General features: G+C 54.3%; 1 protein-coding gene across 1 annotated transcript in view; it reads right to left on the minus strand.

Annotated features, from left to right (window-relative positions):
• Positions 1–11,087, minus strand: part of CIMAP2 (ciliary microtubule associated protein 2) — a 25,808-nt gene extending 14,721 nt beyond the window's left edge. Inside the window, exons 1-10 of the mRNA XM_027110732.1 lie at positions 11,020–11,087; positions 9,920–10,007; positions 9,738–9,797; positions 9,299–9,535; positions 8,972–9,094; positions 3,920–4,057; positions 3,673–3,784; positions 2,706–2,710; positions 1,832–2,026; positions 635–760 (exon numbers count right to left, since the gene is read on the minus strand). Coding sequence (XP_026966533.1) covers positions 635–760; positions 1,832–2,026; positions 2,706–2,710; positions 3,673–3,784; positions 3,920–4,057; positions 8,972–9,094; positions 9,299–9,535; positions 9,738–9,797; positions 9,920–10,007; positions 11,020–11,087 — 1,152 coding nt within the window. The remainder of the gene's footprint in view (positions 1–634; positions 761–1,831; positions 2,027–2,705; positions 2,711–3,672; positions 3,785–3,919; positions 4,058–8,971; positions 9,095–9,298; positions 9,536–9,737; positions 9,798–9,919; positions 10,008–11,019) is intronic.
• Positions 11,088–14,642: the final 3,555 nt, after the last annotated feature.

Consider the following 14,642-nt stretch of genomic DNA (forward strand, 5'->3'; position numbering starts at 1 on the left):
GGGAGGAGAGGGGAGGGGGAGGAGAGGGGAGGGGAGGAGAGGGGAGGGGGAGGAGAGGGGAGGGGAGGAGAGGGGAGGGGGAGGAGAGGGGAGGGGGAGGAGAGGGGAGGGGGAGGAGAGGGGAGGGGGAGGAGAGGGGAGGGAGAGGAGAGGGTCCTTGCTCAACCAGAGATGAGAAATGGGCCAACTCCCTGAGCTGCCCCTGAGGCCTCAAGACAAATATGAAGAGAATGGAGGGAGCATTTCCCTAGAAAATAAGAGAGTGGGATGGCTCTGGGTGATGTCCATTAGCACAGTGGTTCTCAAACTTGTCCCTGGAACACAGGATCAGCATCACCTGAGAACTCATTAGAAATGCAAGTTCCCAGGCCCCACCCCAGGCCTACTGAATCAGAAGGTCTGGCGTGGGGCAAGCCCTCCAGGTGAGGCTGATGCCCGTTCAAGTTTGAAAAACCACTGCCTGAGAGAAATGAGACAGTGCGAGTGGGTGTTAGTCCCTGGTAGAAAAAAAAGAGGTGGGATGGGCTCCCTCAGAGCATCAGTTCCCAGGGGGAAGGAGAACTTGGGGCTGCCTGTAGAATTAGGAGAGTGTTCCCTGCTTCTCACTGTGTATCCCCTACCCAGACGCACTCACCCAGGTTCCCAGAATCATCGGGGAGGCCTTTATGCCTATCCGCTTGGGAGACAGCAGGAACGGTGGTTGGTTGATGTGTTTGCATTCCTTCTCTGGAGGAAGCCACGTACTGGGACCAGACATGGCCTAGAGGTGAGGAACAAAGGCTGAAAGTTTGGCGAGGTCTGGCGGTGGTCAGCCTGGGGCCAGGCCTGATGAGGGCTCTGGGCAGCTGACCTCACCGCCCTGGCAGCCCTGAGACTTGAGCCAAGGATGGTAGGAGGTACCTGGCCACCTCCCAACTTACCAGGAGCCCATCCTCTGGGGGTGAAGGGGCCCTGCGGTACTCTCATGACCCCTGCCACCCACTCTATGACCACCCATCAGCCTGAAACCTCTTTCCAGGTTCCCAAGGGCTCTCCCAGTCTGGCAGGGTCCAGAGAGGTGCTCCAGACCCCAGTCTGGGAAGCAGAAGCCACACGGACTTTGCAGCTAAATGAGTTGGGCTCCAATCTTGGCTCCTCCCCCTTGCTGGGAGCCTGGGCAAATCCCTTCCTATCTCTGGGCCTCAGTTTCCTTTCATGAAATGCAAAAGACAATCCCTCCCTCCAGGGGGCTGAAATGTGCGCTCCCCAGAGCAGGTGTTCAGGAAATGTTGGTACCCTTTTTCATTCCTCTGGACACGCCCACCTTCCCAAGCCCTTAGCAGTTCCCTCCCCGGGAGGCAGAACCTGCCTGGGGTCGACAAATGTCCAGAGCCTACTCAAATGACTGGCTGCCGAGCCCCCAGAAAGGAGCCCACAGCTCCCCTAAACAGAACCGGTGTGCGGCCTTCTGTCGGGCAGACCCCTTATTCACACTTGGTCCCGCTCCAGTTTTCCCCTCATCCTCTCTGCAGGGGAGGGAGGGGCAGAGATCAATGCCCACTGGGCACTTCCCGGGTGCCAGGCTCCATGCTATAGGCTCTAGTACTAACCTCAATGAATTCTCACAGCCACCTGGTCGTGCTCACGGGACAAGCATGTAAACAAAGGCTCAGAGAGTGACAGACACTGATCCAATGTGACTAGTAAGTACAATACCAGGATTGGGAACCAGGTGAGTCTGGTACCCAAGGGTGACCTTTCGGCTGAAATAGCCACTTCCACCCCACCCTGCCCCCGCAGGAAAGCCCCCTTCCAAGAGAAGAAGGAAGGAAGGCCATAGGGGCACAGTGACTAGTTTTGGGGGACACTGGCTAAGTGTGGCCCAATAAATTCTTTCTGGAGGGGCTTCCGGGTTGCGGGGAACTTTTGAAAAAACTCCACGCTTCTTATTGTGACGTGAGTTAAGTTCTTCCGCGAAGCTCTTGAAATTCATCAGTTCCCTGGGCCGTTTTTTCTGAGAAACAGAGGAGGAACAAGAATATGGTATGTCAGGAAAAGCAAGAGCTGCGATGCTGGACCCTTACCACAGTCAGAGGCAAGCAGTGATCCAATGAGGCATCACTCTCCCCCATGCCTGCCACTGTCCCATGGCCAGGCCAGTCCACCCTGACCTGGGCGACAGAGACGAAGCCCCCCAGCCAGGGGTGGGGTCAGTCTGATGGGGTCTCTAACAGCCCCTCCTCCGTGCGGTGCCCTGCAGCCCAGCTTGCCTTCATCCATTTCTTCTTTCTTTCACTTGTTTCGTGGACATTTACTGAGTCAGGCACTGTTCTAAGCAGGAGCGATAGTCCAAATATTTAAAAACCAGTGTGACGGGGGAACACTCAGGATCCTTAGGGCAGCAAAACTACTCTGTATGATACTATAATGGTGGATACATGTTATTATATATTTGTCCAAACCCATTGCATGTACAACACCGAGAGTGAGCCCTAATGTAAACCGTGGGCTTTCGGCGATAATAATGTGTCAGTGTCGATTCACTGATTGTAAGAAATGTTCCCCTCTGGCGCTGATTACTGACAGTGGGGGCCTGGGCATGTAGCGGGGACAGAGGGAGCATGAGAACCCTGTACTTTCTGCTCAATTTTGTTGTGAACCTAAAACTGCTCTTTAAAATGTTTATTTTTTAGATAACACAAGATAATATCCTGTGGCCTGGGCATTGGCTCTAGGGCCTACGGAGCGTCTGAGGCCCCTGCTCTGCTGACAGGACACCTTCGTAGCTGGTCATGGGGAGGCCTGGGAAGCCCCAGGGAGGAGCCAGGTTGCAGGGCTCATTCAGTGGCTGTTTACCAGCTGGTCCCAAAGAATTTCAACATTTCACCACCGCCACTTCCTAGCGCTCCTGATGCCTTTACCACAGCACCCACTCCCTGCTAACATTCTATATTGTTTTCACTTGCGATTGTGTTTCTTTTTGCACGAGAAAGTAAGCACTTACTAGAAAGTAAGCGCCACTGGGGCAGGTTCCCCTGCACTTAGACGATTACCTGGCTCAAGACACACATGAGTGAAGGCACAGTAGAGACAAAATAAACAGTTAGACAAATACTTAAGTCCAATTACTATGAAAGCAAAGCCCACGGTGCTAGGAATCACACAACAGGAATTTGACTGGTGCAGGAAACGGGGGCATCAAGCTATAATTCTACCTCAGCTTCCCCTCCCAGCCCTCCAGTTCTCTGCCACTAACCCACTCAGCTTAGCTGGGTCTGAGATGGCTGGGAAGTGTCTCCCAAACAGCAGGACACTCAGGCCTGCACCATCTAGGTCCCTGCAGGCCTGGCAGCCTGTCTCTCATCCAGGCCTGGTACTGGGGCCCCCTGCACCTCCCCTGCAATTCGTGCTGGTACAGAGGAGAGGGGACTGGAGGTGAAGCCAGACAGATGCCGTGGGGTTCAATCCCGGCTCTGCCCCTACCAGCTGCGTGGCTAGCCTCAGTCTCCTCCTCTAACACAGGGCGCCTTACCCTGCCCTAGCTGGGAGGGGGGAGTGAGCAGGCTACGGGAAGAGTCCTGCGCGGAGCCTGGCACACAGGGTGCCGTGGCTAGGTGAGGCCTGTTTCCTGACAGGGGGGGCAGAGCCCGCCTGGGCGCACAGCCGCACAGAGTGTGTCCATAAGGCTGAAGCTTGCTTTGGCCCCCGAGAAAGTGTCACAGAGGCCGCGGGTGCCCATGGGTCGCGCCAGGTACGCCTCGATGCCACTTTTGAAGGTGTAGGTGCCCAGTGCCAGACTGCTCCCCTGGAACAGAGCACAGAGGACAATCCCTGCAGGTCCATCACCCCGTGGGGCCTCAGTTTCCCCATCTGCCCTGGAGTCCCCCACCCCAGGTCTGCGCAGCGAGGTGGGTGAGGCCTGGCCAAGGTAGGGGGATACCTGATGAGCCAAGGGGGGCGGCTTGTTGGTCATCCTGCACATGAGGCCCTTGGAATGAGACCGGTTCCAGGCACTCTCCTCCAGCTTCGTGTACGGGTTGCCCTTCTCCCCATAATTTCCAGGGCCTGGATAGTAGTTCTGGGGGCGAGAGGGAGGGACATAAAGGCTGTTAGTCCCACACCCTGTGCTGCTGACTGCACCTGAGGAAGAGATGCCCTCCAGAGGGGAACGGGATTTTCAGAGTCCCTGTGTGTTAACTGCCCCCCAAAACACACAGCACTGTGGGCCTGGGAGCCTCTGCCACTGCTCAGACCTTCAGTTCCAAGTTCAGACTTCACTGGGGCCCCACTGGTCTGTCCAGCTTCTCCCTCACTGTTCCCTTCCTACATCTGACGCTTCAGCCAAAGTGAGGTCCTTGCTGGTCCCCAAACCTATGCCATTCTGGCAACCTCCTCGTCTTTGCTTGCTTGTGCCATTACTGCCACCCAAAATGCCCTTCCCGCCTTCTTGGCCTTGGAAAGTTCTTCTAATCCTGCAAAACCAGCTCGAATGTCATCTCTCCTGGGAATGAAGGCTTTCTTCCCTGATCACCCCAGACAGCTGCTTGCCTTGGTGGTCTCGGAAATCCCAACCACTACACCCCTGTGTTATAGCCCTACGTTTACATGAATGGGTTTCCCACTGTGCTGTGAACAGCGCTGCGACCTGGAGGGATCTGGAGTCCTGGGTTCGAATCCTGACTCCACTGCTTCCTAGCTGACTGACCTTGGGCATATGCCACTTACTCCTTCTTAGCCCCATGGCCCACATTTCAAGCACAGGGTTAGTAGAACTTTCTTCCAAGCTAATGAGGATGATATGAAATAACGTCTATAAAGCCTCTTGCACATGCCCAGTCCATAGTGGGTGCCAACACCTAATAAGTCAGGGTGGGGTGGCTGTCTTGGTGGGGCGGGGTAGGAGAGAAAGAGGTAGGAGAGGTTGAGAACTGTGGTTGGAATGAGGATCTGAAGCCTCGACTGCCAGGGTCGGAAATATGGCCTTTGTATGTGGAATGAGAAGGGCCACCCTGCAGTACAGGTGGGTGAGTGGGTAGCCATCGTTGGGTCAAGACCCGGCAGGATGTTTTCTGCTGCTTTGCACCTTTTAGCCACACGGGATCGCTGCCACTCCACATATGGCTCAGCCCTGACTACCTCCAGTCCCTGGAACCTCCCAGGAAGCAGCCCAGAACCAGGCCTGGCAGAGAGGGTGGGTAGTCAGGCCATGGCAGGCATCAGGTTCATTCACCCTCAGAGGAACCAGAATGCACATTGCCTCCTTCCAGGGCCCACGGTTTCCAGGTATGTTCAGGAGAAAAGCCCCAAAGTAGGAAGGTGGGTCTCAACATCATGTGCTGGCTGCTCTACTAGGCTTAATATCTTGGTCCTGGAGACATCCTGACGAGATCAGATCAGTGCCACTTGCAATCAATAGATGGGGAAACTGAGTCTCAGAGAGGCAAACCTTGTGTCCATGGTCCCACCTCCAGAAAGGGGCAGCACAAGGGTTCTAACTTCAAAATCCATGCATGATCCTCTGAGCTTCTACTGTTTCCCAGGCACTGTGCAGGCACCAGAGGTGGGAGAGAAATAAGCACCACGGTGTCTAGGGAGACCTCAGAAGCGAGGGTTATAACAAAGGGGTGGAGCTGCTGATCCCGGAGCTCACAGACCAGGAGGAGCCCAGTGCCGGCACTCTGTCGGCAAAGCCTCATCTCTCCCTTCAAACCTTCAGGTTCAGAGGTGCAGCAACACACCTGGGCTGATGTGAATACCCCTGACTTTAACTAGAATGTTATGTTTCAGGGCTTCTGGGACCCAGGCAGGAGTGCTTAATTCTGGGGGAAGTGGGAATTGTCATTTACAAGATTTCCTTTTAGGTGGACCTTGAAGAAAGAGTCATCTTCCCAGAAGATGAAGGGGTGGGACAGGTGTCCCAGGTGGAGGGGGCCATAAGAGCACCTTTGAGGCAGTTGGGAGAGGTATACTGGGAAGAGAATGGGAAGGCCTTGAAGGCCAAGCGGGGCATCCAGACTTGATTCTGGGGCATGAGGACACCTAGGAAGGCGACTGGGGCAATATTAGGTGACCAGGACATCAGTCCTGGGGGCGCCCCTGGACAGGGGGAGTGTGGCTTGGGCTTGGGCAGAGGTCAAGGGGATGGAAGGAGGAGGATGGGAGACAGAAGCACAGACCTCCGTGACTACAGGGGAACAAGGTGCCCGTGGGCCTCTGGCTCTGGACGCTGGGCGGTGCCATTGCCCAGGAAGAGCACGTCTGTGGGAGATGCTGACATGGCAGGAGCAGGGCATGCAGAGTTTGAGGAGCCTGGAGGACCCCGGGGTGGGGATCTGAAGCCATGTGCATGGAGCCTGGCTGTGCAAGAGAGAACACCCCACAGAGGGTGGTGGGGAGGGCAGGGCCTGGGAAAGAGAAGCCACGGAGGGAGGCTGGCGGAGGAGCTCCAAGGACACAGAGCCCAGTGTCCCCACAGCCAAGGGAGGGCAGAGCGTACTAGGAGGAGGATGGAGGCAGAGCCCAGTGCCAGCACAGAAGGCGCTGGCTTTGCAGGGCTGTGCTTCCACAGCCCATCCGCTCTGGGGAAGGACTCACAGGACCCAAAGCAGGCACCCACAGCTTTGCACTGGCGCTGCGGAGGCCCCCATGGAGAAGTCAGCACCCTGCACAGGTGGCATTTGTAGGCCTGTCCCACCCACACTGGGGGGACAACTGGAGGGACCAGAGGCCAGAGGAGGCCATCAGGTTCCCAGCCCAGAGCAAGATGATAGCTGAGAAAGTCAGGCCTTGGATGTGAGCTCTTCCTGGGGCTGCCTTCTGCCCACTGGGGCAGTGCCACCTCCTTGAACTTTCTGTCCAGCCCTGAGCCCAGGAGAGTGGCTCGGGGAAATCCCGCAGGGCCCAGTGAGGTTACTGCAGGAGCAGATGTGGGGACCAGAGAGAAGAAGAGACAGCTGGAATGGAGGGACAGGCCGTGGGACCTTCACCCTGCTCAGCCAACCCTCGCAGATGCTCCAGCGCTGGGGACCGGGCACAGGAGGAAACAGACAGCGTCTGATTTGTTCCCCCAACTCCTCTGCCTTCAGTGGGGCTGGGCTCTGCCATTAGATCCTGTCCTCCACGGATGGTCAAGGAACAAACCAAGTGAGCCCAGCCTACGGGTCAAGTGCAGTTGTTACGTGTGGACACCTTGGACTCAATCCTGCCTCTGCCGCTTAGTAGCTCTGTGACCTTGGGCAGTCACTTAACTTCTCTGTGCTCGTTTTCTGTCTGTAAGTGGCGATGACAGTGCCTGCTTCACAGGGCTGTGGTGAGGACTACATTCATTAGTACCCTCACGTGCTTAGAACAGTGCCTGGCACATGGCAAGTGCTGCATTAAGTGTCGGCTATCATTACTTTAGACTTGAAGGAAATCACTCATTTTTCAGTGCCTCCAGGCAGCCCCTCTCCCCACAGTGCAGTTACAGCTTCTGCACCTGAGGATGCATGTGCACGTACCCTGAACGTGGCAAGGAGTAATTCCCAGGCTCCACAGAAGGCTTCACAGTGGTGAGGTGTGGAGGAAAGGCCCTGGCTTGGGGTTTGCCCATTTGGCCCACTGGGGCAAGATGTTTATCCTCTCTGAGCCTCCAGGGCCTCGTCTGGAGTGGTTATAAAAAATTAGAGTGTTTTGGAGAACCAGTACTTAGTAGGCAGGCATGGGTTTAGTCCACAAAGACTTATCACGTGACAGGCGCTGCTAGGACCTGGGGATTCTGCAGCGAACCAACCGGGCAGATGTGGTCCACCCTCGGGGGCTGCTGTGCGCTGGGGAAGAGACACTGAACCCACAGCCACAATCGGGGCTCCTGGGAAAGGGAGATGGCCCCTCATGGGGTCAGGTCAGACCTCGGAGCTGAGAGCTGAGGGATGAGCAGGGGGTCCTTAGGGGAAGGGGCCGCTGGGGGCGGAATGGTACTTCTGGTAGAGGGGAGAGCAGGGGCAAAGCACAGGGCGAGTGCTTTGCCTCACTTTGAGGCGTGAGGAGTGCAAGGGTGTCCAGCCCAGGGAGCGTGAGGGGCAGGGGAGGAGGGGTGGCACTGGCAGCGTGGGTGTGACTCCCGCCTTTGCCCGCACGACCCTATGGAGCCTGAACCCCACTCATCCCGACCCACACCGATGCCACGGCAGCCCTCCCGCCACCCCCACCTCTCACCACAGTCACCTCCCCTCTGGATGCCTCCGATCCCCTCCCCCACAAGCATGTCACTCAGTACCCCCCACACATACAGCAAAACCCTCCTCCCACAGCATCTGGAATCAAACCCGAGGCCCTCACCTTGCCAGAAGGGCCTCATGTCCTGGTCCTCACCCCTCTGCTCTTGCCTCCTCCCCCCTCACTCACAGATTCCGCGAGTCTCCATTGCTCACCTACCACAGGTTTTGCTCGAACACCACCTCCTCCCAGAAGTCTTCCCTGACTACCCTATAAATGGCACCTCATCGTTCGCCATCTCTCCCTGTCTCATTTTTCCCCATGGCCCTCATTATATGTGATTTGCTTCTCTGTACCGTTGTTTCTACCACTAGGACCACAGCTCCATGAGGGCAGGGACCTTGTCTTCATTACTGCTGGATCCCCAGGGCCTGGAACAGTATGTGGCACTAGAGGGCGCTCAACCATTATTTACTGGATGGCTGGATGGCTATAGATATGGAGGAGTTTGTTGAGCACCTAATGTATGCCAGGGACTCAAAGATGAACCAGACGCATCTCTGCCGGCAGAGAGCTCCTGATCTGGTGGGGGAGACGCAGAAACCTACGACAGCCAGTGGGCTGAAAGCTGTGGAACTGGAAAGCAGAGGGGCTGTGGGGTCCCAGAGGGGAGCCTGGCCAACCCTGGGAAGAAGAACGGTAGGAGAAAGGGCGCTTCCAGCCCCACCCAGGCTGCATGCTCTTCAGACAGAGCAGAGGGTAGGAGGGATCCCACTCCGTGTATGAGAACACCTACCCCAATGAGTCCTCGGAAGCGAATCTCCCCGGAGCTGAGCAGCCCCCGGGTGCTGCCCGGTTTCTCCTGCAACTCTTCTAAGAAGTCTTTGGAGTTGTAGGAGCCAGGCCCCAGCTCTTCCTTCTGCCCCAAGAGAAGAGAGCAGAGTTGAAAACTTTACACTTGGGAGTGTCCACGCGGGCAGGAGCCCAGGCGAGGATGTGTTCCTTAAAGGATGAGGTCTACCTGGGCCTGGGAGGACACTGCAGGCCACCCTGGGGGCAGGCAGGACCGGGCAGGAGGACCTGGCACCAGCAGTAGGGCAGGGTGGGGCCCCAGGGGCCTCACCTGCTGCCGCTTCTCTTTCAGGATGGCCCGGTACTGGAAGTGGGGCAGCTGCGTCAGCCAGGTGGCTTCCTGGGCCTTGGCGCAGCCTGTGCCCACCTCCTTCTTCAACTTCTTGATGCGGAAGCAGGTCTCCTTGCAACCATAGGTCCCAGGTCCTATGTGGGACTGAGTCAGAGCACAGTCAGAGCGAGGCCAGCCACACCCACGAGTCCACCCACAGAGCAAGTCCTCTCCAAGCTGTCACCCTGACCTGGGAGTGGACAGGCAATACCCCTCTGGGGGCCCCTCCCCCAGCCCCGAGCCTGGCCCTCAAGGTGCAAACATGACATCCTCTGTCACTGGCCCCCTTACATTTCAGAGAGAGCCCGCAGCCAGTCTGTGCAAGAGCTGCAAGTGGAACCCAGGTCTCTGTGGATCTGACCCATGCTGTTTTCATTACAGTCCTGCGTTTATCAAACACATTGAGGCCCCAGCTCTGATTCAAGCTCTGAGCTGTGGGCTGAGGGCACAGAGGGGTGTGAGGCATGCCCCTTACACAGGTCAGCTCATCTGTCACGGGGAGGGACTCGGAGGGGCAGTGGCCAGACCATGTGGGAGACTCGGGAAGCTTTGCAAACTCACCACATCCACAGAGTAAACCCTGGAGTACGGGGCCTCCCTGAAGGCGCTGAACTTCTTCTGGTTGGGATAGACAGTGGAGACGTCAAACCTGGGAAGGACAGATGCCCAGTGAGAGGCACCCAGCCCTGATGAGGGCAGTTCTGGGTGGTGGGGGAGTTGGCATCCCACAGGAGGTGACTTTGGAGCTGGCCCATGAAGGATGAGCAGGGCTGCTGCCTCCTCAGGGTCTTCGTCCTTCCAGGTTCCCTCTCCCTAGATTCCACCCTTGTCTGGTCCCCTAACCCCCTGCTGGGAACCTTTACTCAAAATCACCTTCTCAGTGCAACCACCAGCCGCACCACCCGCTGCACTCGCAGGCTCCCCCTCCCCACTTCCTTTTTCTCCATAGCCCTTATCACTAGCCAACATTTTATATCTTTTTCTTTTTTTGTTTATTATCCACTCCCACCACCCCTCCCATATGAAGGCAAGCTCATGAGCAAGGGCTTTGCTGTTTTGTTCACTATTTTATCCCCAGATGCTAGAACTGTGCCTGGAACATAGTAGGTGATATATATATATATATATATATATATATATATATATCACATCTCATATATATATATATATATATACCACCTATGATATGATACATATATCATAGGTGGTATATATATATGATATACACACGATATATGTCATACGTATGAATGAAGAAAGACACCTGGGTTGAAATCCTACCCATGACTTTTGGGCTGAGTGACCTACTATGGGCCAGGCCACTTGGCCTCTCTGAGCAGCACATAGTAGGTGCTTCTGAAATGATTTTAAATAATAACGGTGGTAAAAGGCTCTGGGCCGGGAAGTGCGGCAGGCAGGAGAGGTATAGAAAGTCCCGCCCCCCCCCCCCCCTGCCCGCCCCACGCCCCCCCCCCCTCAAGGGAGCCCGTGAACCAGTTGGTGGCCATGGCGCTGGCCCACCCGCCGCGGCGAGTTCCGCGCGCTCGCGGAACTCGACTATGGGAGTTTGCCGCGCCCGCCGGCAGGCCAGACCGGCTTCTGCCACCGCCGCCACCGCTGCCACGGCAACTCAGGCCTTGCGATTTGTGATCGCCACAGACCTGTGCGCTGCGTGTTTGCCCGCGCTGCGCCCCTGCAGGCGCGCCCGCAGGGTCCCCGACTTTTCCATTCGGCTATGAACATTTTCATTGCTGCCTTGCCAGACATCCTTCCCCAAGCCCGGCAGATTTAATGGCCCCTCGCGGTGGTTACTATGGATGCCATTTGGTCGGGTTTTAGAGTCATTTGTTGAGGAACCGTTTCCGATTTCTTGCTTTATGGCAGAGCCCCGCGCAGGGCCTGGTGGAGCGCAAAGGCCTCTTGATGTTCACCTTATGCTGGTGGGACCAGTGAGACACACAGAAACGGCTCGCTTAGGCAAAGGGCATTCCATTCCTTCTCCACTCTGGGGAGGGCAGGAGGAGAAAGAGGGAACGGGCAAGGGGGGCCAGAGCATGGAGGGCAGGAATAAGGTGGTCAGGAGAGAGGCAGGGTTGCAGGGATGGTGTCAGGACTCATTCCTCCCCCAGTTACCTGGACACCCACTCTGGGCAGACATTGTGCAGGGTGCCTGGGACCCAGATATGGTCCCTTCCCAGAGAGCTAGTGGGGGAAACAATGACTACACAGTGTGACCAGGTCAGTGTGATAGGGAGGCCTCTGACCCAGACTGTGGGTGTGTAAGTCAGGGAAGGCTTCCTGGAGGAGGACAATTCCAAACTCAACATTGAAGAGTGTATGTGGCTTGAGGGTATGTGCCCCCAACAGGGCATGGTCAGCTCTCTCCTCTCATCCTCCCTTATCTCCCACCAGTGCCCCACAGTCATGCTACAGACTGTCTAATATCATCTCCCACGATTGTCTTTGATCCCTCCAAGGGTTTTAGGCTAAGGTAGGGCAAAGGGCCATACGCCATTTGACGATGACAAGACTGAAACCAGAGAGAAACAGGACCTTCCCAGGGGGCCTGCCTCCAGCCTGTGGTGGAAATGGATTACCAGGACAGTGGGTCTTCTTCCAGGCCCCCCCCCAATATCCTTCTGACATCCCAATATAGCATTTAAGCCGTGAGCTGGGCTCACGGGCCCCAGGCTGGCAGGCACATGGTCGCGGTTGGTAGAGCATCCACCCTGCACTGCTGAGCTGAAGGTGAGAGGCGTCAGGCCTCGGGAACACACACAGAACAGTCACCCCAGGTCATCCAAGCATGGACTTTGCCCCTTCCCAACCACGTGACCTTGGGCAAGTCACTTCCTTCTCCGATTCTCAACTTTCTTACCCATAAAATAAATCCCGTAATCTCTTTATCTCCAGACTGCTGTGGAGATTAAATGAGCTAATTTAGGTATGCTCCTGGAACATAGCAGAAGTACAACAAGAGGTCATTCCTAGCCCTTGGAAAGGGACCTTACAGAGGGTCCAGGGGCAGAGATTGTGTGTCATTCACTCCTGGTGCAGTACGTGGCACATAGTATATGCTCAGCAAATATTTGTTGAATGACAAGTGAATGAATAAATGAATCTAACCCAGCTTCCCAGTAATGCATAAATCTTCAAAGAGAATCATGTTCGAATCCTAGCCCTGCTGCTTCCTAGCTGGTGGCCTTGGGCAAGTTACCCTCGCTAAGCTTCAATTTCCTTGTCTGTGACACGTGACTGCAGTCTCCTGGTGGAGCTGTTTTGAGGAGTGAGTGACATGTGACTGTGTCCACTACCACATCCTATGTGCTGGGGAGGCCCTGCAACCAGCCCCAGGGCTGCTCAGGTGTTCTCAGGTTCTCGCAGCATGAGAGCCTTGGCTCTGGGACTTATGGAGGAATAACCACAGGATATAGGCCAAGGTTCACTGGGCTGGGAGTTCCGGCTGTCAGGCAGCTCCGAACAGGCCAGAGTAAGTCAGCTCTGCAGCAAGGCAGCCTGCTCTAATCAGCCCAAAGCCTTCCCATCACAGCAACTTACTGATCACAGCAATTAACTCTCTCTTGTAGGTACGATTGCAATCCTCTCCAACCCCTATTATACAGAAGAAGAAACTAAGGCTCAGACAGGGAGAGTAACTTGCCCTGGTCACATCTAGTGAGCATCACACAGCAGATACAAAGCTCATAACTAAGTTTGCAAGAGTTTCTAACCCATCCTCTAGAGCCATCTATTATGTCAATAAAGTCAAATCAAGTTTCATAGCCAGGATTCAGGCCTCTGTGATGGGGCTGTGGCTGCTGCCTTATGTCCTCATCTGCGGTCATCTCTTCCCCATGCTCTGTAAGCTGCAGCCATATGGGGCTACTCTGTCCCTAGGCATACCCTGCCCTGGCAAAGATCTAGCCTTTTCATGTGCCTTTCCTGCTGCTGAAATGTACCAGCAACCTAACCTCCCCATCCAACTCCTACTAATCTCAGAGTCAGATCAAAAGCCAAAGCCACCCATTAGGATGGCCGTTATAAAAACAAACAAAGAAACAAAAACAGAAACAAATTACAGGATATAGAGAAATTGGAACACTTGTGTATTGTTGGTGGGAATATAAAATGGTGCAGCTCCTGTGGAAAAAAAAGTATAGCAGTTTTTCAAAAAAATAAACATAGAATTACCATATGACCCAGCAATTCCACTTCTGGGCATACAGCTAAAAGAAGTGAAAGCAGGGACTCAAAACAGATATTTGTACACCCATGTTCATAGCAGCATTGTTCCCAACAGCTAAAATGTGGAAACAACCCAAATGTCCACTGATGAATGAATGGATAAACAAAATGTGGTATATACATACAATGGAATATTATTTAACCTTAAAAAGGAAGGAAATTTTGACACAAGTTACTACATGGATGAACCTTGACATTATGCTAAGTGAAATAAGCCAGACACCAAAGAATAAGTATTGTATTATTATTCCACTCATATGAGATACATAAAGTGGTCAAATTCACAGAGACAGAAACCAGAACGATGGTTGCCAGGGCTGGGGAAGGAGGGCATGGAGAGTTGTTTAATGGGTACAAAGTTTGGGAAGATGAAAAAGTTCTGGTGATGGATGGTAGTGATGGCTGTACAGTGTGAATATACTTAATGCTACTGAACTGTACAGTTAAAATGGTAAATTTTATGTAAAGTATATGTTATGACAATAAAAAGGGGGGGGAAAAGCCGAACTCCCTGGAAATCTGTCTCTGATCCTCCCAAGCAGGTCAAGAGCCCAAGTTTCATCTCATGATCACCAGCAATTTATAGTAACAATTTTAAATTAAAAGTTATTAAATTTTACATTTAAAATTACAGGTGAGGGATTTCCCTGGTGGTGCAGTGGTTAAGAATCCGCCTGCCGATGCAGGGGACACGGGTTCGATCCCTGGTCCAGGAAGATCCCACATGCCGTGGAGCAACTAAGCCCGTGCGCCACAACTACTGAGCCCACAAGCCACAACTACTGAAGCCCGCGCACCTAGAGCCCGTGCTCCGCAACAAGAGAAGCCACTGCAATGAGCAGCCCGTGCACCGCAACGAAGAGTAGCCCCCGCTCCCCGCAACTAGAGAAAGCCCACGCACAGCAAGGAAGACCCAATGCAGCCAAAAATTAATAAATAAATAGATAAATAAAATAAAATTACAAGTGAAAAATATCTCCAGAATGTTGTTTTAATTTACCTTTTTATTGCTCAAGTCAAATATTTTTTCCAAGTTTAC

The sequence above is a fragment of the Aethalodelphis obliquidens genome, unplaced genomic scaffold, assembly GCF_003676395.1.
Source record: "Aethalodelphis obliquidens isolate GAN/ISIS:26980383/991018 unplaced genomic scaffold, ASM367639v1 scaffold9, whole genome shotgun sequence".
NCBI lineage: Eukaryota > Metazoa > Chordata > Mammalia > Artiodactyla > Delphinidae > Aethalodelphis > Aethalodelphis obliquidens.